Genomic DNA, 24,516 nt, shown 5'->3' with positions numbered 1-24,516 from the left:
ATGTGAAGCTTCAGCTCAAAATACCTGACAGATAATTTTTTTAGCTTGTTAAAATTGCCACTGTTAGGGTATGAGCCAAAATGCACCGTTTTTGAGTTTGCCCCTTTAAATGCAAATGAGCTGGTGCTTCCGGCCCCTTTTTCAGAAGAAGGCGGAGCTTCAAAACAGGACAATCGCATGCACTAAAAAAATATCAGTAACGGTGTTTAGCCTTATATGTTTGAACTGGAAATGTTTAAAAGGTTAGTAATCTAATTATACTGTGCATAATAAATGCGCGTTTATGAATTGCACAAACGGGGAGCATGGCGTGATAAAAATAACAACATAGCTGGACTCATGGTGCCATTGCATGCTATCACAAACATGCTACCCACTTATGAAAATTCAAGGAGTCAACGTCACTTTGCTTTTATATGCAATTTTTAACTACCATTCCTATTTCTCACCCTGGACCACAAAAACGTCATAAGGGTCAATTTTTTTAAATTGAGATTTATACATCATCTGAAAGCTGAATAAATAAGCTTTCCATTGAGGATTTGTTAGGATAGGACAATATTTGGCCAAGATACAACTATTTAAAAATCTGGAATCTGATTGTAAAAAAAAATCTAAATATTAAGAAAATTGTCTTTAAAGATGTCCAAATGAAGTTCTTAGCAATGTATATTACTAATAAAAAATTCAGTTTTGATATATTTACAGTAGGAAATTTACAAAATATCTTCATGGAACATGATTTTTACTTGCTATCCTAATCATTTTTGGCTTAAAAAAACTGAAATTTTGACGCATACAATGCATTTTTGTTATTTTATTATTTTAACGTATGATCTGTGAGCACACAGGTTTATAGTGCAAACAGTTTTACCGTTTACTGCACATTGTTATTCTTCTTGTTATTTCCCTATAGCAGCTAATGAACTGAAAGTCTCGCCCATAGACTTTACTTCCACGTTGAAGAAAAAGGTGGATAAAAGTAATTTTTGCAGAATAGGTCCCTTTTAAATTAGACTCTTCTCTCCTGATTTTTGTTTTGTTTTTTGTTTTTTAAAGTGTGATTCCCATCATTTCTCTGTAAGTGGCCCAAGCCACAATTCTGCTTTGATTCCAGAGGTCCATATATTCACAGCACCAGTTGCTTTACCTGTCCATGTGACGTTTATAACGTTTGTGTGTTTCCACACATGCCTCAGTGTGTTAATGTGTTCCATCAGCGTTGTGTTAGTTCCCCGTTGTGTTTCTCCAAACCACAAACCCTGCAGTAATCACACGCTGCTGTTCTCCAATCAGAACGGACACACACCCTTCATTCAATCCCAGCAGTGCTTCACTAACACACACATGAACACTCTCATGAATCACTCACAGACTATCCTACTGGTGTGGAAGTAAACACACAAATTAAGTTTTATGAAGACAAGCTCTTCAAGAGTTGCCACTGGGTAGCTGGTCACAGTGACACAAATTGCTAAATGCAAATACAATGCAGGCTACATGACTAGATGCCCTAAAAATAACCTTAGAATGGCAATGTCTAACTGTGAAATTCATTGAAAATGAACTTGATTTTATGCACTGAGATTTAAATGAATGGAAGTCTTGCTTAAAGGAGTAGTTCACTTCCAGAACAAAAATTGACAGATAATGTACTCACCCTGGTATTATCCAAGATGTTTGTGTCTTTCCTTCTTCACTCGTAAAGAAATTATGTTTTTTTTTTTTTTTTTGAGGAAAACATTTCATTTTCTCCTCCAACTTCAGAATCGTCCTACATTGCATCAGTGTTTACAAAGTGAGCATGCAAAGAAAGGTCAAACGCCCTCTACAAAAAAAGGTAAAACAGCGATGTAGGATTTTGTTGGAGTTGGAGGAAAAGATGATATTTGAGTTTTTCGACATACCCTAACTGTATTGACCCATATTACCCAGAGTACACATGTGCATGGCAGTCCTAGAAAAAATGAGCATTTGAGGTTAAAAAGTATATCTATTTTTATTTGTTTTTAGAAAATGGCAGATCGTTTTGCTAGAAAAGATCCTTATTCCTCGGCTAGGATCATTTAGAGCCCTTGAAGTTGCATTTAAACTGCATTTTGGAAGTTCAAACTCCATTGAAGTCCACTATATGGAGAAATATCTTGAAATGTTTTACTCAAAGAACATGATTTCTTTTCGACTGAAGAATATCTTCGATCTTCGATTACAAGGGTGTGAGTACATTATCTCTACATTTTTGTGCTGGAAGTGAACCACTCCTTTAATAAAAGTATTAAGCTGTGTCATAGGTGGAAAGAAGTTAGTACTTTTTATGAAAGAATATGAAAAACTTTTTGTGGAATAATGAATATCTCGGTGCACATAATTTTTTTTCCCGCTAATGATTTTTCTTTGTTTTTTTAGGTATGCGTATCCTGGTGAACCTGCTGCTGGACACTCTGCCCATGCTGGGAAATGTGCTCCTGCTGTGTTTCTTTGTCTTCTTCATTTTTGGCATCATTGGTGTGCAGCTGTGGGCTGGACTATTAAGAAATCGCTGTTACCCAGAGGAGAACTTCACCCTGTGAGTACCAAAAAAGGAGGGCCGGTGGGCTTAAGGGAGTGAGAGAGAAAAAGACTGAATGTACTAAATTTACTGAATGTTTTCAACTGTGATTTAATTGAGGAACAAAGCACAGAATCCCAATTGTGGGAGTTTTTGGATGACAGTTTAGGTTTACAAGGATAAAGAGATTGAATTTAAGAGGCCGGATCTTTTAGAAGATGCATTTCGGAGTACCTGATCACTCCATCATTGGATTGGACTTGTATTTCAAATGTCCTTTCCCTCAAAGAAGGGATACATTGTGTGATCAATGGATATTTTGGGATCACATAGACCTTGAGGGCCAATCCTTGTTATCTAATATATAATTTTAGCTTTTAAGATGTAAACTGGTCCTACTTTCTCTCACCTTCTCACATGTGTCCTTCTGTTTAATCTCTCCTCTCATCTCCTTGTTTTTACTGTCTACCTGCCACTAAAAATGCAAATGTGGTTCCACCCAGTCGATGGCTCCAGTTGATTAAAACTCAGATTGGCGTCCATATTCATGAGTGGGTGTCTGCCTGAGGTTACCGTGCCAACCGTGGTCTGCCTGCCTCTCTCTGCTGTGTGATTGGATTTGAAAGGACTCACGGTGCATGGTAGTGCGTTTGTTTGTACGCGTGTGTGTGGGATTAAGAAGCGCATGTCTGAGTTTAAACGTCAGCTGAAGTCTGATTGTCGTTTATTGTCTTGCAGCGAGTGTATTTACAGGCTGGCACTAAAGTCGGAGGATGATGAAGTGTTTTGAAAGGAGAGTCTATCATAGAGTCTCTTGAGAGAGCGCCTGGTTTTCTTCTGCTTTGTACATTCTCTTACAGTCGTTTTAAAATGTACACTCTCCTTCCCTCTTGGCGGGGGAAGGATGAATTACTTAAAACAATGTTTTTTATGGGGTTTGAAAGAACAAATACTACACAGTTTTAGTTTAGCGTTTTATGTAAGGTTTCTTTTGCTTTTGCAGACATTTAAGTAACTGCAAATGTTGGATCACAAGTTAGTCGGAACACGTATTTTCACTGGCTTCAAACATTGCGTAACCGTAACAATGTAACCATAGCAACAGTTAGCTGCTCAAACACTCTCCGAACATCGAAACTTTAGTACTGTCATTATTTATTGCTTCAACGCATATCTAAGAAACATCTTTAAAGCTGCTTAAATGCATACATCGGGTCTTTAGCGATCCAGGACATCATTTACTACCCTCTCCCTCCTTCTTTTTTTTTTAAGTTTGGCATCAGCTTTCTTAGTATTCCTCAGTCTATTCATTATAAACAATAAAACAAGAAAAAAAAATATATAAAAGTAAGTTTGTTTTCTGATTAATTTTTTGTAAAAAGTGTATAGAGTCGCTAGAGGCATGAGGTGTGTAATAGTGTAAGTATATTTTTTGTGCGCAAAAATATATAAATATCTGATGACTAAATACATGCAATTCACCTTTAGTCATTGAGGTGGCACTGTTTGATAGAAAATAATGACGTGATGTTTCACTCATAACTATCGCAGGCGTAAAACAAAAGAATATCATCAGCAAAATTTGAATTGATTTGAAAGGCTTTACTGTAGAACAATTACTGTACTCAATAAAATGTAATTGTCATTGTCATTTGATGGTGGATGTGGTAAATAAGCTGCCAGTGATCAAAATATTGATTTTGAAGTCTTTGAAAACATAGTTTTGCGAATATGAGTGTACGGTGGAAGTGCGAAGATGACGGCGATGGTAAAATCATCTGCTCAAATTGAACCCTTCTAAGTTTCAAAGGTAACAAAATATGCTGTATTTTATTCTTTTGTGATGGTTCTTAAAACATCAAGAGAGATTTTTGCTATTGCAGCAGTTAAGCTATAGTCCATCTGTGCTTGATATATATGTCTGGGTCACTAAAGACCCGAATATGTTATAGTGATGAATGGTGGCGAAACAGTCATGCATTTAAGGGTTAAGCTATTTAGATAACCTGAACACACTACATCATTCACAAGCCCTTCCTGATTGGCTTCTGATTAAATATTGCACAGTAAATTATCGATGAAAACAACAAAATGTGCATCTACATACAATAGAGATCAAAATCGGAGAACAATATTTATCAGAAACTTCTTCAGCAACATGCAGTACCTTCCCTGCAAGTATCTCCCAATCAGCCTGACAACTGTAACCCTCCAGAATTGTACAGTTGCTGCAGTGGTTACTGTTCTCTAATTTTGATCACTGTGTCTTCCACAAAATAAAGGTTTTTGTTGAAATGCATTGGTTATGTTGTCAAACATGCTTGTAGAACAGTGGTATAACTACAGCTTCCTTCAAATTGAGTGATTAACATTATTTCAGAAAAAATCAGGTATTTATAGATTGTTCTCTAATTATGGTCTTCACTGTATACGGTTGCTTCACAATTATTATTATTATTATTTTTTTACAAAATTGTGATTAAAAATTATGTGACATGACGTTTGTAAGAACACTTTGTCTGCTTTGCACCAATTTCCCCTTGAAAATCGTGCTTTTGTTCTCTTGGACACTTACAAACGTTTTTTTCAATATCCAGATTTTTTACAAATTAAATTTGCTTTGATGAAAACATAGCTAATGGAATATGTAGAAAAAATTGACAGTAACTTTAAAGCGGTGATGAAAGTAGTGACAGAGCTACAGATCAGTACTATGATGTACGTCTGAGTGTAACATTTAATCAAGAAGAGAGAATTTAAGCAGGACTTGCTTCTATTTATTGGTTATTAATTTTGAGATGTGGGTGTTGCACTCAAAAATTAATGAGAGCTTGCAGTCAGTTGGAGGGGCAGAGGATAAGCAAACTAAATTACTGGTCCGACGTGCATTACCAAAAGATCTTATGATATAAGGTCAAATAATAATAATTCAAAAATATAATGTATGTGTCACAGTTCAGTCAGTTCATGTCTTTGGTTTCTCCCATTGTCTCTCCCTGTAGATCTGTGTGATTTGGTTTAGCCCTCATTTGTCCCGATCCCCGTCACCTGTCTGTAATTATCAGTTCCCTTTATAAGTCTGTCTTTGAGTTCAGTGTATTGTCGGTCCTCGTCTGTCTTGCACGCACCCCTGACAGTATGCATGAATAAATGGTTTGCAATAAGATTAATAACTTGGGTAACACTTTACAATAAGGTTTCATTTGTTAACATTAATGTATTGACTAATGAACGAACAATGATTCGGGTCATCGGATGCAAAACTAACTTTTACATGTAGTTTGAACATTAATGTGTGTTGGCAGTTTGTGTACACAACTACCTAGTGTTGTCAAAAATATCGATATTTCGATAAATATCGATACTGAAATATCTGAATGATACCAATACTAATTTCCCGAAGTATCGATACTAGCCGAGATGTCACTTTAACTTCTACACCACACGTGACCGCAGTGCCTGTCTCGTCTCATTCAGAAAGGTGAGCGCAGCACCCCGCGACTGACTTTGTTTGATAAAGAACACATCAGGTGGTGTTTAGTGTCCCGCCAACAGCAGCAGCAGCAAGTGCCTTCAGCAGAGTTCCGCGTTCAAATGCACGCAGTAAGCTTAAACTGGCCGCCAAGCCCCATGCAGCTAAAGTAATTACCATGAATCTGGCAGGGGAAAAGTAAGGAGATATTCAAATTATTTATTATTAAACTAGTATTTTCTGAGTCAGTGTCGCAAAGATGAAGTTGACGATCCTAACTCGCCATCTGCTCGGACGCGCTTTTAAAGCCTAAATGCATCTTTATGGATTAGGCCTATAGCTAATAAAAGAGTTTTGTTTTCGATTTGAATTATTTCGTTTTACAGTAGTGAAGTAATAATTTAAAGTAAATTTAAGTTTCACATGGAAACTGCAAAGCTTTCACTCTCTGCACTAACGATTGGATATGTGCCTATTTGTACACATTTATCTAAGTTAAACGATTAAACTAATTGTGATATGCTTTCAGTTTTTTATATATATATATCTAAGGATTTTAATTTAAATCGTGATGATTTGAGAAGGCTAAATTGACCTATGTACCGCTGGCCGCTTTGTCGTTAATTAAAAAAAAAAAACTTGAATTTTACAAATAAAACGTGTTCCAAATATATTTCAAAATTAACTTTATAAACTAAAGAAACGAAAATAAATGTAATTACTTTGCTACTAAAAACAGCAGCTGCGCAATGGGGAAGAAAGACAGGATCCAGTCGAACTCGGGCCAGTAATTCTGATCAGCTGTTGAGGTTGTTTTTTGCAACGAATGTTTGTTTAATAGCCCATTTAACTCTTATTTAGGCTACTTTCTTATTAAAATGTATTATTTCGTTGATTTATTTTAGCGTTTTATAGGCTGCTTTTTCACTGACGGATTGCTAAACACGCACGTTTGTGGATAATGTTTGAGCCTCATTTATTTATCTATAAAACACCGCACCACCGCTGTGGTAAAAATCTGCCACCGTCACAGCCATACAGTTCCTACCCTTCATAAATACGTTCACTACATGTTATATTTAAATCTAAATGTAGCATTCAACGACTCACATGAATGTTTTTTCGCTGACTGAGTAATAAATGTCTCACTGACTGTGTTCCAGTCTGACACGCTCATTCAGTAAAGATTTAAACTTAACACAGACTGCCAGAATGGACTTTTAGGCATAAATGGAAATGCTCGTGTGAATTTGTGACATTTACAAATAAGGATATGACCGTAAACTTTCATACTGAGGATGCAAACGGATCTGTCAAAGCGCCTCACAGGGCAAGCCATTACGCTATCAGCTTCAAAATAGAGATAGTTTAAAATAAGGAATTCTCATGTTTTGGGCAGCTTGGATCAGTAACTCTCCTGCAGCACCTCAGTCTGTTTCCTTCATATTCTCAGATGCATTGTGTCTATAGAAATGCGTCATTCAGTGCTGTAATTTGACGTGATCCTCTGAAGTTGTACGTGCACGTTGTCGACGAATTTCATTATCGATAATAATCGATTTTATTGATTAGTTGTTGCAGCCCTAGTTTAAATTAACCTTTAACTACTAACTTTAAATTAACTAAGATTAATAAATATTTTGGAAGTAATTTTCATTGTTTATTCATGTTAACTAATGTTAACAAATATCTTTTACCATTAACTTAACTATCTAACTAATCTTAGAACTTAAGTTAATTTTAAAAGTGTGGCCTAAAAAAAAGTTTACGACCTACACTACCAGTTGTATTTGAACAGCAAATAAAGTATGAAGCTCAAACTCAAATAAAGTTAAGAAGCTGAACAGGGCTGTGGCAGTGTACATATGCATATACCTCATTGTCATGTTCTAGAATCTAGACTATATTTATTTTTAAATTAAAAAAGAAATTTTCCTCCTTAATATTGTGGTAGTTTTTTTTCTCTGTGGTATCGAAAATAGTATCGAATATCGATATTTTTCAAGGTATCGTATCGAAGTTAGAAATTCCAGTATCATGACAACACTACAACTACCCTACAATGATAAAAATCCACCCACTGGTATTTTTTTAATCTTTAAAAGTAATATCCCCTTTTTAAAATCAGGTCATTCTGAGCTTCTTGTTCTCAGTTGATTGACATGAGCGTCTTACCTCAGACCCGCCCTCACCGAGCTGAAACAGTCCGAATACGATCGCCATTGTGTCGACTCAGGTGCAGAGGAATAATGCATTAATAATGTGCTTGTTGGTAAGTTTCGCCGATAAACGCAGCTAAACGCAGCTAAATGCAGCTAAACGTGGCTAAATGTGGCTAAAGTAAACATCACAGCTTGTAATCCCTCAGGAGAGAGGGGCGGGGCGAGCACAGCTCATTTGCATTTAAAGGACCATGCGATAAAATGAGCTGATATTTTGCAAAGCTGATTTTGACAAGGTAAAAGGGTGTTTTTTTTACACTACTACTGAGAATTTTTAACCAAAGTATATTGGAGACTTTTCATTATGAATCATATGAACTTGTGGAAAATGGGCATCCGATGACCCCTTTAAAGCAATTGTCTTAAAGCAGGTGGTAATTTGTGCCGCTCTTGGTAGATTGCGCTGGTCACTATAGATATGATCTGGCTGCGTGTTCTTTAATGTGCGAATTGTTAGTAAATCACACGCCGAATTTTCCCTTCCCATCTGCGCTTTTGTGGAATTGCGCTCTAACGCTAATTTGCCCTGTTTAGTAAATCTGGCCCTAAGACTGCTGACGTTAACTGTGCTACAGGCAACTTAGATTGTGCAATTTTCACAGCATCTGCTGAGGTTTGACTTGCGCAAAAGAAATTCCTTTAAAAAGTCGACCCTCAAAGTCCCACTTCTCCTCGAGGTTCGTTTTATGCCGCATTCCTTAACATCCACCCATCTGCGACGACCCACAAACAGCTTGTCAGTCATTGGTCAATTATCTCCATGTGCGAGAGCAGTCTTATTGGCAGTGGAATGGCATTTTGTGCCACAGTGGGGTGTTAGCGGTGTGCCACGCTGGGCTGTGCTTCTCAGTGTGCTGCCACGCTGTGCCCGAGCCCTGGCACTGGCACAAACATCATTCACACTCCAGCACTCCTTGCAGAGCCCTGACAGACTTACTGATTCTCTGCCTCTCTGTCTTTCTCTCCCAACCCCCCCAGTTGTCGCCATACCGCTGAGCTCTTAAAGAAAAGCGGTGCCACGCCGTCCAGCGTGACTGTCGTGTTGAAAATGCGGACTGACTTTTATAGGAGAGATCTCAGTGTGTGCCGCACAAAGCCCACAGGGGAATCTACGATGGTTTGATGCATTGGCTCAATTTGCCATATCACAGGCATTGATTAGTTTTGTGCGTTGGAAATGTGCACACACATATCCTCGCACGAGTGTCACCACGGTGGTCTACCTAGACAAATTGCTTTTTCTGGTGTAGCCTGATATACCATTGCTCATTACTGGTATCGAATGGTTCAGATCTTTTGGCTGCCACATTGTTGAAGGGCAAAGGAAAAATGTCCTCCACGCCAGCAGAAACATTCTTGGCCTTTATCAAGCTGCGAGTCTGCGGAGGAGTCCTCCGTCCAATTGGGGAGAATTACACCCTGAGGATGATGAACCAATCCTTTCTTGGCACCCAATACCTCCAACATGGCTGTCATGGGAGTTTTGTGTGTGTTTGTGTGTGAATGCGTGCATTTAGATTAACTGTCTAGACGCTAAGCAATAGAGGCATTGATTGGTCAGTATGACTGTGGCTTGCATGTGCTATGCTTGTGTTTGTAAAATGGACAAATGGCATTGCATGTTAGTGCATATTCGCGTATACGTGGATTGTGTGATGGAAATGGGGAAAGAGAGAAAAAAGAGTGAGAGAGGGGGGAAAGGGAGTGTAAATAGTCATTGTGACCCTGTTATGTGTATGAGAGGGTGAGTGGCTGATGGAAACAGCTATTTCTGGGCAGTAAAACACTGTGATTAAGGGGCAGGCTGCCCTCAATGGGTCACTCCCAGAGAAATGGGCTTTACACACATGTACGCACACACTACACACGCTCAGCTGGTCTGTTATAGAATGAATCCACGCTGGTTACTGCTCAAATCTCTTTAGGTCTGCCTAGAGATGTTTCTGCTATACTGCAAGAACATGCTTTAATATTTTATGGTGATCCACCAGTTGAGATCCATAGATGCAAAATGATTCTAGTTCTGCCACTGGAAAAAAATCTAATGTCGAAACTGTATATCTGTATAGATTTTTTTTTCAGGTTTCTTTGATGAATGAAAAGTCCAGAAGAACGGCATTTATCTTAAATAAAAAATCTTTTGTAACATTATAAATCTCTTTATCATTACTTTTGATTAATTTAAGCACCCTTGCTAAATAAAGGTATTAATTTTTGAAAATGTCTTTCCTAAAAATAAATAAAATAAAATAAAATTAGCTCCAAGCTTTTGAATGGTATATTGTTACAAAAACATTTAATTTCAAATAAATGCTGATCTTTGGATTTTTCTATTCATCAAAGAATCATGAAAGCAATATACTCAACTTTTAAATATTATTAATAATAACAATAAATGTTTCTTGAACCGCAAATTAGCATATTAGAATGATTTCTGAAGTATCATGTGACACTGAAGACTGGAGTAAAGATGCTAAAAATTTAGCTTTGATCACAGGAATAAATTACATTGTAAAATATATTCAATTAGAAAACAGCTCTTTTAAAGAGTAAAAATTCTAATGCTTTTGCTATACTTTGTATCAAATGAATGCAGGTTCGGTGAGCAGAAGAGACTTTTGACTGGTAGTGTACAGTTTTTTTTTTTTTCTTATAACCACAGACCTCACAACATTTTAAAGGGATAGTTCACCCAAAAATGAAAATTCTGTCATGAATCACTTACCCTTGTGTCGTTCCAAAACCATAAGACCTTTATTCATCTATAGAACACAAATTAAGATATTTTTGATGAAATCAAGAGCTTTCTGACCCTGTATAGACCCAGCAACGCAAATGAAATGTTCAAGCCCCATAAAGGTAGTTTGGTTATATAGAGAGAGAATTTTTATGTCTAAAATATAATATATACTTTGACAAATATATATTTTTGTTTCCACAGAAAAAATATATAAATAGAAATATTAGAAATATGACAGCCAGTAGAGATGATGGATGGATGAATGGATAGTGAGAGATGATGATAGATAAATTTTCTTTTAATACGCATTTATTTTGTTCACTTTTTAAAAACCTTGACTTCATCTTGTCCTTTCGCCTTGTCCTCAGCACATCTGGCATCACCCTCCCCGCCCCATATTATCAGCCTGAGGAGGATGACGAGCGGCCCTTCATCTGCTCGCTGGCTCAGGATAACGGCATCATGTCCTGCAGCGATGTGCCAGCTCGGAGAGAAGGTGGACGGGAGTGCTGTCTAGATAAAGACGATGCGCTGCATCGTCAGGCCCTGGGCCTGAGCGCGGAGCCACTGGTCAACGGCAGTGCCTCCGCCATGGGACTCTGTGTAAACTGGAACCAGTACTACACCCGCTGTCACACAGGACACACCAACCCACATAAAGGAGCGATCAATTTTGATAACATAGGTTACGCGTGGATCGTCATATTTCAGGTATGAGATCGAGTCAAGTGGCGATTGTTGAAACACAACTGATTTTGTTTCAGGTGATACTATCATTAATCAACAGTGCTTACTACAGCTGTAAATGCGATCTGAAGCATTTTGTGGTTCATTCATTCAAAGCATATTCAAAAGAAGTTGAAAATGCATGTGACAACATTACACGTGTAGTGTGTTGCAAATTATAATGCATCCTGATGTGTCTTGGACAACAGTGAAGGGCCGCCTACACACCTGTCAGTCATCCACTGTGGTAAAACAAAGGTTTAAATAAATTATTTGCGCATTAAGTAAGAAAAATAAGCTTTCACTTTTCACTTTGAATTAATTGGATTTATACAGTGGTGGCCAAAATTATTAGAACACTAGTATTTTCACCAACTAAAAATGGTCTTAAGTCAGTTATTTTTATCTTCTGCTGTAGTGTGAATGTTTGTATTTCCAAACATTCATTTTGCCATTAATTGTAATAATCATGTGAGATTTTTGTTTGCACAAGGCCAGTGCTCCACACAGAGATCTGATCTCATCATCATGATCCAATCTGTCTGGAATGACTTGAAGAAACAGAACAAACCGAGACAGACTAAATCCAGAAGAACTGTGGCAACGTCTCCAAAAAGAGAGCCGAGCAAGAGACCTAACTGCAATCATGTCTCTGAGCTCTATAGGCAGTTTTTATTTTTTACTTCTGGGCTTAGTTTTTGCACTGTTATGCATTTTCAGCTGTTAGACTTTTTATTAAGACATGTTTGCTTTTCCAAATCATAGCCATTCAACTCAGTTTGCCACAGTTTAACTTAACTTGAACTGTAGAAACATCTACAAGCAATATTAATGCTCCTGGGCTAAATTTCAACTGTCCCAGCTAAGGGTATGAATACTTATGCAATGGAATGATTTAATTTTTCTTAATTTTGATAATCTTTTTTAGATGTTAAAAACTTGTTTTTGGCTGCATGGAGTGTAGATTGTTTTTGGTGCATGGAGTGTAGACTGATGTGGAAAAAAAAGTCAAAACAGTTTAACATAAGGCAGCAACATAACAAAATGTGTATATACACATATATATTTAATGAGTGATGTTGTTGTTCTCTTAAAGAGTTAGTTTTCCCAAAAATGAAAATTCTTAATTACTCACCCTCATGCTGTTCCAAGCCTGTAAGAGCTTTGTTCATCTTCAGAACACAAATTAATATATTTTTGATGCAATCTGAGAGCTTTCTGACCCTGCGTGGACAGCAAAGCAACTGACAAGTCAAGGCCCAGAAAGGTAGTAAGGACATTGCTTAAATAGTCCATGTGGCATCAGTGTTTCAACCGTAATGTTATGAAGCTACGAGAATACTTTTTGTGCGTAAATAAGACAACAAAAACGACTTCATTCAACAATTTCTGCTTTTCCATGTCAGTCTCCGACACACATCCATGGGAGTACCACAACACATGCGTGTAGTTCTGCTGATGTACAAAAAGTATTCTTTGTGAACAAAAAGTATTTTTGTAGTTTCATAATATTACGGTTATACCACTAATGTCACATGGACTATTTTAACAATGTCCTTACTACCTTTCTAGGCCTTGAACGTGTCAATTGCGTTGATGTCTATGCAGGGTCAGAAAGCTCTTGGATTGTGTTCTGAAGATGAGCGATAGTCTTATGGGATGGAACGACATGAGAGTGAGTAATTAATGACAGAATTTTCATTTTTGGGTCAACTAACCCTTAAATGCTTCTTAATATTATAAAAATATTTTATATCTAGTCACAAAATCCAAGTCTCTCCCCTCAAAGGTTGATCACAAATATCAGACGCATGTTACTTCGTTTGTCTCAACTGACAACTTGTGGTGGATCATCTGAGACAAATCTTCACCAGGTGTATAAAGGTCTTGAATGTGGTCTAATCTGGTCTGTGCAGGTGATCACTCTGGAGGGTTGGGTGGAGATCATGTACTATGTCATGGACGCTCATTCCTTCTACAACTTCATCTACTTCATATTCCTCATCATCGTAAGTTTTTCTTTATACCTTGCCGTGCATGTGTTCAGAGATAAAGCATGTGTCCTAATTATTGAGAACTTGTAGTCTGTGGTTTTATATGGCACATGTAGTCTGAGAGGACATGAAGTTTGGTGACCTTTAACTGGGCCAGAGGGTGAACTAGATGTTTTGTCTCACGGTAAGAGCAAAAAGGTCATGTCTTTTCCCCTGGAAACAAAAACACAGCTTAACACATCACAACAATGAAACTTGTAGCACAAAGCCTAACAAATTATTTTCATGTAATGGCTGTTAGCTGATTAAAAGTCTCCACTGTTTGTTTAAATAGATGTAAGTTTAGAGTAAAATTAAGCTGTACAACATTATAATGTACAGTATGAAAAACTGATATCTATTTTGACATTAAAGAAATCACTAAAAATCAGTAATATCAACTGATAATCATTATGGTACTGATTTATTGTGCATCGCTACTTTTAAATGTTTACTTTTTCTCTTCTAAAACAATCATCTTGTAAAAAATGAGACTCATATTTAGTGTTTAGAGTGCCATCTGTAAGCTCAAACTTAATACAGTACTTTTAATGCAAGGCCACGTAACGTCTAATAGACATTTATCAGTTTGATTAGTCCTTCCATATGGTACGTTGCAAATGACATTTAAGCAAGTGAAGTTTACAATCTTGAACAAATCACTTCTGTTATTCCTTGGAGATGCATCTGGACCCAGCTTTTATTGACAAACTGAATGTAACTGAATCTGCAGGACTCCTGTTGATGGCCTGAAGGTTTCAAAGATGCAGATATTAGCTAAACAGCACATTTAGCAGTCGACAGTGCCACAGGGATCAATTAGGCAATGAACAACATAGTGAAAAATCAATAGCTGGACACTATAAAATTAATTTATCTTTGCTTGGGCTGCATGTTTAACGATGCCGTGATGGAGCCAGTTCTCGCGCCGCGCCGGCCCTTTTCGTTGAATGGTAGGAACAGCAGTGAGAGACAGCCCTGCAGTGAGATGTGCTTCGGATAATGTCTCCTCCCAAGATTAAAGAAGAGAGAGAGCAGAAAGAAGTGCCCTGAGGATAAGGAGGAAAAGGATCTGAGACTGAAAGACAGCAGGGGACTAAAGGAATAAAAGAGGAAGGGAATGGATTTAGGAATGAGATGTGCAGGTCAGATAGTGGAGAGGCCTGCTGATATTTGTTGTAGCTGTTTGTGCTTTTCTTTACCTGCTTTCCGTTTCCTGCATTCAAACGCGTGTTAGACAACTGATAGCTCTGCTGGAGATGCCGAAATCCATTTTAGCCCAACAAATGGCAAAATGTTGGTGTGTGTTGGTGGCTAATGACAGGGCCTAATCCTGTGTAGGTCAGCGGAGTGAAAGCATTAGCAGTTAATTAGAGCCCATCAGACTGGCGGACCCCTGCCGCCATCTCTGCAGTCTCACACTTCCTGACAGAGACCCTGCCACCCCGACACATGCACCCTACGAAGCTGTCATGTGATCCTTCCCAGCATGTACCAGAAGAACGCCGACTGGTGGAATGCGACACTGAGTGAAGTATAAAGAGACTCTCAGGACTGAGACATCGGTTAGATTAGTCATTGTCAGTATTGTGTTGCCTAAGAAAAACAGGAAGTGACACAAATCCATAGGCGCAGCGCAGTTGATTCTGGTTTGTACTCGCCCTCATGATTTACCACAGTTCTTGTGCAGTATTTAAAGAATTAGTTCGCCCAAAAATGAAAATTCTGTCATTAATTACTCATCCTCATGTCGTTCCAAACCTTAGTTCATCTTCAGAACACAAATTAAGATATTTTTGTTGAAATCCAAGAGGTTTCTGACCCTGTATACAGCTGACACGTTCAAGGCACAGAACATTGTTAAAATAGTCCATGTGACTTCAGTGGTTCAAACTTACTTTGTAAAGAAAACAAAAATAATGACTTTATTCTAAAAAAATTTCTCTTCCGTGTCAGTCTCCGACGTGCATTTATTGTGCACATAGTGCTGAAACCCAACTGTAAATGTTAGAATGGTCACGGATCAGCGATCTCAGCATAAAACTGATCATGCAGACCGGACAGTTGGGTATTTTTGATTTTTTGAAAGCCTACTTTTGCGTACTAGTCCTAGGTTTTTCGCCCGATCGGAACCAAACCAGTGGGGAAAGATTCTCTAGAGAGCGAATATCAACTTGAAAGGGGCAGGGCCACTTTTAGTAAAATGCCTATAACTCTTGAACGGAATGAGATATCTTCGCCAAACACAGAACACTTATGTAGGAGCTCAATCTAAGGTCACAGGACAAAAAACTCGGCGCTTAGCCACCTGGTGGCACTATAAGAGGGATAAGCATACAAATGGCTATACCTACGCAACCATTTGTTGTATTATCATGCAAATCGAAACAAAAATCATGCAAGCGAAACTCAGTGGGGCTGTTTGACTCACTGCCCCACAGGTCTGTCAGAAATTTGGAAAAAAAATGGCCCCTGGGGAGCCATATTGCATTTTTCAAGAGCGTAAATGATCGTTCATTGCTCAGTTTTTCGCACATACACACGATATTCATATCATATGATAGAACTCCTCAATCTGGATAACTTTGCCTTTAGAACCACTGCTGTCAGTCAAATTGTTTATTAAATGATTGAGATGATGTAAAAAAATACTTTTGAGAACTAGTACTAGGAAAATAAAACACTCCAGTACAATTCTCTGGACTCTTGAAATTTACCCTTTGGGAAGCTATAACAGTGTCGTTTAGAAAAGGGGCCTGTCCGAATTTACCCAAAATCCTATAAAGCCTAAAGGAAAACTCAAAACTTCATGAAACCTGGTGAACATTTCTGATCATTTTCTGATTTCTTTCTTTAGTCGTAAAGAAATTATGTTTTTTTGAATAAAAGGATAATAAAAGGATTTTTCTCCATATATTGGACTTCTATGGTGCCCTGATTTTGAACTTCCAAAATGCAGTTTAAATTCAGCTTCAAACAATCCCAAATGAGGTTGTAAACGAACCCAGCCGAGGAATAAGGGTCTTATCTAGCGAAACGATCGGTTATTATTTAATTTTTTTTAAATTACGATTTATATACTTTTTAACCTCAAACGCTCGTCTTCTCTTACTCTGTCTGAACTTTATTTTTCCGGTTCAAGACAGTTAGGGTATGTTAAAAAAAACTCCCATCTCATTTTCTCCCTTAACTTCAAAATTGTCCTACATCGCTGTTTTACCTTTTTTGGTAAGGGTGTTTGACCTTCTTTGCATATTCACTTGGTAAACACTGATAGATAAGACTTGGTAGACACTAGATAAGACCCTTCTTCCTCGGCTGGGATCATTTACAACCACATTTGGGATTGTTTGAAGTAGCATGTACACTGCATTTTGAAAGTTCAAACTCGGGGTACTTTATGGAGAGAAATCCTGAAATATTTTCCTCAAAAAACTAAATTTCTTTACGACTGAACAAATAAAGACATGAACATCTTGGATGACAAGGGAGGGTGAGTACATTATCTGTAAATTTTTGTACTGTAAGTGAACTTCTCCTTTAAATCTTTTGAAAGAAAAATGTAATGAGGTCTTGAATTCACTTTCTGCACTTCTGGCTACCCTCTTTTAGAAAAATAAACACAAGATGTAGTCAAGATCCGAAGTCAGTCAAATGTGATTTAGCGTTATGTATCTGTTAGTCATCTCTGGTTTCTGGCGCCCCCTTCACAGCTGAAAACAACAGCCCTACGTGATTTGTAGTGTTTAAGGGGAGTAAGATGTGTCTTTTCACTGTATGTGTGTGTGCAGGTTTATTCAAGTGTGTCCCTCCGCACTTTTATTTACTTCTTTGACGCCCTGCTCTGTCTGTAACCTGGCAACCACACAGCCAGCCGTCGCTACCTGTAGAGAGAGGGCCATAGTGTGCCGACACAGCCCACACCCCGCCGATGCACCTCTATTCACTTCCTTTCACTTCTATTGAACATCGGAGCAATTAATTCAGGCTCGCCTTCTCTGTGCCCAGTTTTTCCTCCTCAGCTGTTCTCTGATGGATCAGTACGAATGGGCAGAGTGATCGCAAATAATTAGATTAAAAACATTGTGTCTGTTTACAGGCAACAAAATATTAACAAAACTTATTATATTTTGGCTTATTTTTTATTTATGAGCTGATGGGATGAGAATACAGTTTTATTTTATTTTATTTTTAATGTGTAAATCTGTTAGCATCAAGTTCTTCATGGATTTGCACATTAATGCTACAATAATGAACTGACTGGTTCTGCCTACTGTTCTTTTTTTTTGGACAGGCAGTCTTAAGGTCACCCTGCCTGCAGCCAGACCCTTCCATTGTAAGAGCAGTATTAAATGAGAGTATAAATCATCACCTGTCATCTTTCATCCAACTGTAACAGAGCTGAAGTATACTCACTAACCAGCACTTCTTTGACCTCTCCTTTTCTACTCCTGCCTTGTTCCATCTGTTCTCTTTCTTTTTCTCTCTTTCTTTTTCTTTCTCTTTCTTTCTTTCTTTCTTTCTTTGTGGTTTAATTAGCCATTTTTCTTCTTTAAAATAATAAACCTGCATAATAATGGTGGTTGAGGCACCATTTTGGGTTTAAAGTAATAGATGATTTTAAATAAGTTCTTCATGGCTAATCTTCTCGTTTTGTGGGCTGCTAAGTATCAATTATTAAGTAATTGAGATTGATTAACCACATTAATAACCAGATTAAATTCATACATTAATTAATCAGACCCGCCATTCCTGTAAATACTTCCTTTTTCACGTAAAAAGATCTATTCATGAATTAAACATTGTTTTATTTTCATTTTATTTCATTTTATAGAAGAAATAGAGCCAGTGTCTACACTGTAAAAACTATTTGAGTCAACTTAAAATAATTTGTTACCTGGCTGCCTTAAAATTTTAAGTTCAGTCAACTCAAAAAAGTTTAGTCAACTTTAAATGTTATTTTGTGTTGTACTAAGTGACAACTTAGATATTTGAGTTGATTCAACTTAAAATTTTAAGGCAGCTGGGTAACTTACCCAGCTTTTAAGTTTAACAAAACAAATTTTTTGTTAAGTCAACTCAAATATCTAAGTTGTCACTTAGTACAACTTAACATTTCAAGTAAGGCAGCAGCTGTCACTACCTGTGGTGCTTATTTTGTCATTTTGAGGTTTTCTTTCATAACATTCAAAAATGCCCTGATGTTTCTTCAAAAGTTCAGATTTGTCAGTCATAATCTAGGCATGAGAGTGAGTAAATAATGATAGAATTGACATTTTTTGGGTGAACTATCACTTTAAAAAGGTTTTGTTCACCCAAATATTACAATTTTGTCATTAATCATGCACTCTTAAAAAGAATGTGTTAAAAACAACACAACCTGTGTTGTTTCTTAACACACCTTTGTGTCTAGTTAAGGACAACACATTCTGTGTTAGTTTTAACTCAACCAGTGTGTTATTCCTTCTAACACAGAAAATGTGTTGATTTTTTTCTACACACTATGTGTTATAAATACACAATTTGTGTCAAGTATGTGTTATTTTTGAATAAATCTTGTATGCAATAAAGACACAGCAAACTAACGTATAGTTTATACACCATTTATTAAACCTGCTACTAACAATTACATAAAAACTCAAAAAGTAATAAAAAAGAGAGGTAAACAATCAAAATACAGTAATTTAAACATTTCAATTGTTCTTTGAGTGAACAGTTGTTAATGGTTAATAAAGTTTGTACTTTAAACTAAAAAAATGTGGTATTTGACAACCTCTTAAGCATTAATCGTTTTATTTACATATTTTCATCAGCATACAAGTGATGGTGAGGGTCTGTGAGATGAAGTCTCTGGTTTGTCTCTGTCTCATCAGTAACTGCCACAAGCGCGTCAGGAGTGTCTTCCATTCAAAGCTGCAAGAGTAAAATAAAGATACTTTTGTTATTTATAGGCTACACATAACGAATATTGTAAAATAGCGATAGCTAAAAAGGCAAGAAAAGCTTAAGCATCAGAGATTATGATAGCGTTTTAGGGCAATTTGCACAATACATGGCACCACGAATCTGTTCATTTTCAAAGAGAAAGACGCGATGAATAACATGGACTTCCTCATGTGAAGCACTACAACGTGTCAATGATTAATTAAAAGCGATTCTGTTTATAATAAATCTAACGAAAGAAACTATAAAGCTTGTTAAAATAACCTCCCACCGCCGAGATGTGCAGCGGGCGCGGGCGCAGCTCGCATCACCATTCGTGAGGCAGTTTTCCGGCTACCACGTATATGTGCCAAATGCCCCTCGACCGTCTACAAACGATCACAAAACACATTTTAAAAACATATAATGGCAAATACAAACATTTCTCTTACCTTTACACATCGAAGTTATGTCCTGACGATGAAAACTTGAAGCGCGAGGAAATTTGCTTGTGTCAGAATATTAACGGCTCGTGAAGTGAGGCAAGCAGCAATGTGATTGGCTGATATTTAACACATATTGTGTTAGACACACTGTGTTGGATATTTTCTTTTGTCTTTTTCGTTTTTAACACACATTTAACAAAAAATAACACAAAATGTGCTAAAATAGACATAACACAAACAATGTGTTAAAAATTAACACATCTTTTTTGAGAGTGTGACGTTCCAAAGCTGAAAGACCTTACGAAAACTGACATGGAAAAGAAGAAATTGTTGAATAAGGTTATTTTTGTTTTCTTTGTGCACAAAAATGTATTCTTGTAGCTTCATAACATTACAGTTGAACCACTGATGTCACATGGACTATTTTTACAATGTCCTTACTACCTTTGTGGGCCTTGAACATAGTAGTTGCGTTGCTGTCTATGCAGGGTCAGAGGGCTCTCGGATTTCATCAAAAATATCTTAATTTGTGTTACGAAGATAGGTCTTATGGGTCTGGAACGACATGAGGGTGAGTAATTATTGACGGAATTTTCTTTTTTGGATGAACTATCCCTTTAAAAGTGCAGAGAAATTGATGAGAAGAAAGGTGACTGCAAGGAAAGAAGTTGTCTATCTGCATAAAACAGAGGTCCGACTGTTGATTAGGAGCAGTCCAGTCACACATCAGACTCCCAAATCAGGACAGCAGATGTGGAGGCAGGACACACCTGCACAGCTGCCCCACACACACACACACACTTCTGTGCATTTCTCCACCTCCTCTGTCCTCCTCACGACTCATCCGTCCTCTCTGATCCCTGCTTCACATATGCAGGAAACAGGCTGTACTTTTATTAAGACCTAAGAGCGAGCTCTGTGTACGCTCTTGTGTTGACAAATGCCAGTGATATGAATGGCGAATGATATAAGAGCAGGCTCTCTGTTCTGTTGAGTCTGGAACTGGTTCGCTCTCGGTCTTTAAAATGATTGGCTCGCGATTCTAATCCGTTTCACGTTGGCAGAGGGATCTAGCCCTTCTCTGCGAGGACTAGGAGATATTTAGAGGTTTTGCTCCTATGAAATAGCCTGATAATTATAGCATATCAAAGCCAGAGCGAAACGGGCGCACACACAACAAAACAGGCTCTTGTTTGGGCGTCTGCTGACTTTTTCAAACATAGGGTCCGTTTATAGCAGCTCATCTAGACAGCTATGGCCGCTGCTTATGCCAAACACTGCAGCACAGGCTGCGTTAGAGAGCTTAGATGGGTTTTAGGTGTCATGTAGATCTGGTTATTTAAAGCAGCTGAGACTTCACACGTAGTGCAAGAGTTATGGTGACAGAATTGAGTTTAAAAATTATCTTCAGTGTATAAGAAAGTAATGACAACAAAATGCTCAAATAAAAAGATGTATTTAGTTATTATTTACTCATTCATGCACTCATACATGAGTAAATGATGATTTTCAACTCCATCTCTTCTTCTTCCTGTTCCAGATTGGATCTTTCTTCATGATCAATCTGTGCCTGGTGGTCATTGCCACTCAGTTTTCGGAGACCAAACAGAGAGAGCACCAGCTGATGCAAGAGCAACGTGCTCGCTACCTGTCCTCCAGCACGCTGGCTTCTCTCGCTGAGCCTGGAGACTGTTACGAGGAGCTCTTCCAGCTGGTCTGCCACATCCTGCGCAAGGCCCGCCGCCGATCAGCCGCCCTTTACTACATGCTCCGTGGCAAAGCCCCTCCCCCTGGCGGCGGGAGGGGGCGTGGCAGAGGAGGAGCAGGATCGACAGGGGGCGGGGCTAATGTGAATGGCAGTGAAAGACACCACTGCCATTCTACTCAAAGTGAGTAAGGAGAGACTTAGAGACAGAGGAATGACATTGGGTCATAGAAAAGCTACTTAAAGTGTTATTTCATCTGTGTCATTTTATACTGAATGTTAACTGGAGCCTTCAAGCTTTAAAAAGGTTGCAAAACCATCACAAAAGTTGTCAATATGCAGCTTTTGTGCACTATATTCCAAAAATATGGAAGTCATACAATACTTTTCCCTGACGAAAAGGCCAAAACGTTGATATTCAGTAAACATATTTGCTAGCAAAGACGAGACTGCCATTCTATATATTAAATTGCACTTTCTTGTCAGCGCCTAAACAGTTCAACTGGCTGCTGTTCTTCAGAAAAAAATCCTTCAGGTCTCACAAATTCTTTGGTTTTTCAGCATTTATTGTATTTGAACCCTTTCCAACAATGACTGTATGATTTTGAGATCCATCTTTTCACACTGAGGACAACTGAGGGTTTCATATTCAACTGAGGGTGAAAACTTTTGAACAGAATGTGTATGTGTACATTTTTCTTATTTTGCCTAAATATCATGTTTTTTTTCATTTAGTACTGCCGTTCAGAAGCTACAGAGATACTTACATGTTTCCCAGAAGATAAAATTAATTATATTTACCCTGATCTTCGAATTCAAAAAGTTTTCACCCCCTGGCTCTTAATGCATTGTGTTTCCTTCTAAAGCATCAGTTAGCGTTTGAAACTTTTGTAATAGTTGCATATGAGTCCCTCAGATGTCCTCAGTGTGAAAAGATGGTTCTCAAAATCATACAGTCATTGTTGGACAGGGTTCAAATACACAAAAATGCTGAAAAACCAAAGAATTTGTGGGACCTGAAAAATTTTTCTGAAGAACAGTGGGCAGTTTAACTGTTCAGGACAAACAAGGGACTAAAGACAACAACTATTACTATACATGTAAAATTTTGAACAGGGTCATTTTTATAAATTCAACTATTATTTTCTCTTTTGGACTATAAGTAAACATCTTTTATGTGGAGTATATCATTCAGGTCAGTACTAAATAGAAATTAACACGCATTTTGTATGATCCCTCCTGTTTTGGTAAAATAATTAACATTTTGCAGATTCTGCAAGGTGTATGTAAACTTTTGACTTCAACTTTACATTGGAAAGTTAAGGTTTTTGTAACAATTCATGTAAATGATCATTTTAAAAAGAAATCACTGCACATCCTTTTTAAGTTAGATACAGTGCATCAGAATGTACTCAATTTTTTTTTTATTTGATTTAGTATTCATTTATTTTAAGTTTGTTGATGCCAGTGTTCATGAATTCAAACCCCAAAAGAATATGGCTCTAAAATTCTGAAATATATCATCATAAAGTTCTTTATTTTAAACAGAACTGCCCTTTTAAGTATCTTCAGTGTATTTAACTACTTTTGTGGTATAAAAATAGCTTGTAGCCTGGCCAAGTTTCAAAGTAGCTTCCCCGACACTCTAAACCAAATAGCAAGTTATAAAAGCAAAGAGCAAGTTGCAATAAAAACAAGAACAAATCCATCCATGTGTTTGCTTTTATGGCCCAATGACATTTCCATCCCAAGCAGCAGCGTGGCAGTTGTCCAAGAAACTGGCAGCCAAAAATTTTATTTTATCATATGAAAATGTCAAACTAAAATGTTGAATTTTTCGTCTGTCTCGCAGCGCCTTGCTGTATCCACGATACCAAGTTGGACCACAGCTCCCAGCCTCTGGAGAACGCCATCTCCCTTTCCGTCACCCCAAACCCAGAGGAGTGTCCACAGTGTGCTGCAGCCCTGTCACTCAAGGAGGGAACGGGATTGACGGGGCTCTCGGCCAACGGGGAGGAAGAGGACGGTGCGCTGGAGGAGACTGACAGGGATGAGAACCGCTTGGATGAAAAGGGGGACAATGACTCTGAGGACTCACCAAAGAGGAAGCGCACCTGTTTTGGGAAATGCAAAGATATTTGGGATGAAATAAGAGTGAAGCTTTGGGGTATAGTTGAAAGCAAGTACTTCAACAGAGGGATTATGATCGCCATCCTCATCAATACAATCAGCATGGGCATTGAGCACCATAACCAGGTAATTTCACCCGCGGTGCAGTCGGTTCACATAATGAACCCACTCTGAAGAAGTGTTCAACCTCATCATGTCACATATTACTGTAATAGCCGGCTCTTTCTGCAGTGCTGATAGAGTCTTCACAGGGCCTGCCATTCAAAGTAATGAGAGCGTGTGGAACGGCCTTTGGAGTCTTGTTGGATTTTTTCTTGCCATGAAAGTGCAGTTAATTATCTTTGGAAGATGTAGAAAGCTACTACTACTCATGCACACTCTCTCTATCTTGCTCTCTCTGTATGTCTCTCCCCCTCCGCCCCCTCACGTCTTCACTGCCTCGTCTGCAGTGGGGCCTGTTTTCTCATCTCTGTGGGCTCTAAAAATATCAACAAGCAGAAAGAGACAGATATAGAGAGGGAGAAAAAGAGACAGTCACCACTGGCTTCTATTACGCAGCATTTTTAACATGT

The 24,516-nt window shown here is 37.9% G+C and overlaps 1 protein-coding gene across 1 annotated transcript in view; it reads left to right on the top strand.

The window, feature by feature from the left end:
* cacna1ia (calcium voltage-gated channel subunit alpha1 Ia) overlaps positions 1–24,516 on the top strand; it is a 208,455-nt gene that overhangs the window by 115,398 nt on the left and 68,541 nt on the right. Inside the window, exons 5-9 of the mRNA XM_073840932.1 lie at positions 2,407–2,566; positions 11,351–11,693; positions 13,625–13,717; positions 21,650–21,998; positions 23,667–24,070. Of these exons, the coding sequence (XP_073697033.1) occupies positions 2,407–2,566; positions 11,351–11,693; positions 13,625–13,717; positions 21,650–21,998; positions 23,667–24,070 (1,349 nt within the window). The remainder of the gene's footprint in view (positions 1–2,406; positions 2,567–11,350; positions 11,694–13,624; positions 13,718–21,649; positions 21,999–23,666; positions 24,071–24,516) is intronic.

Source organism: Garra rufa, chromosome 1, assembly GCF_049309525.1.
Source record: "Garra rufa chromosome 1, GarRuf1.0, whole genome shotgun sequence".
Taxonomy (NCBI): domain Eukaryota; kingdom Metazoa; phylum Chordata; class Actinopteri; order Cypriniformes; family Cyprinidae; genus Garra; species Garra rufa.
This window is presented reverse-complemented; position numbering and strand designations above follow the sequence as displayed.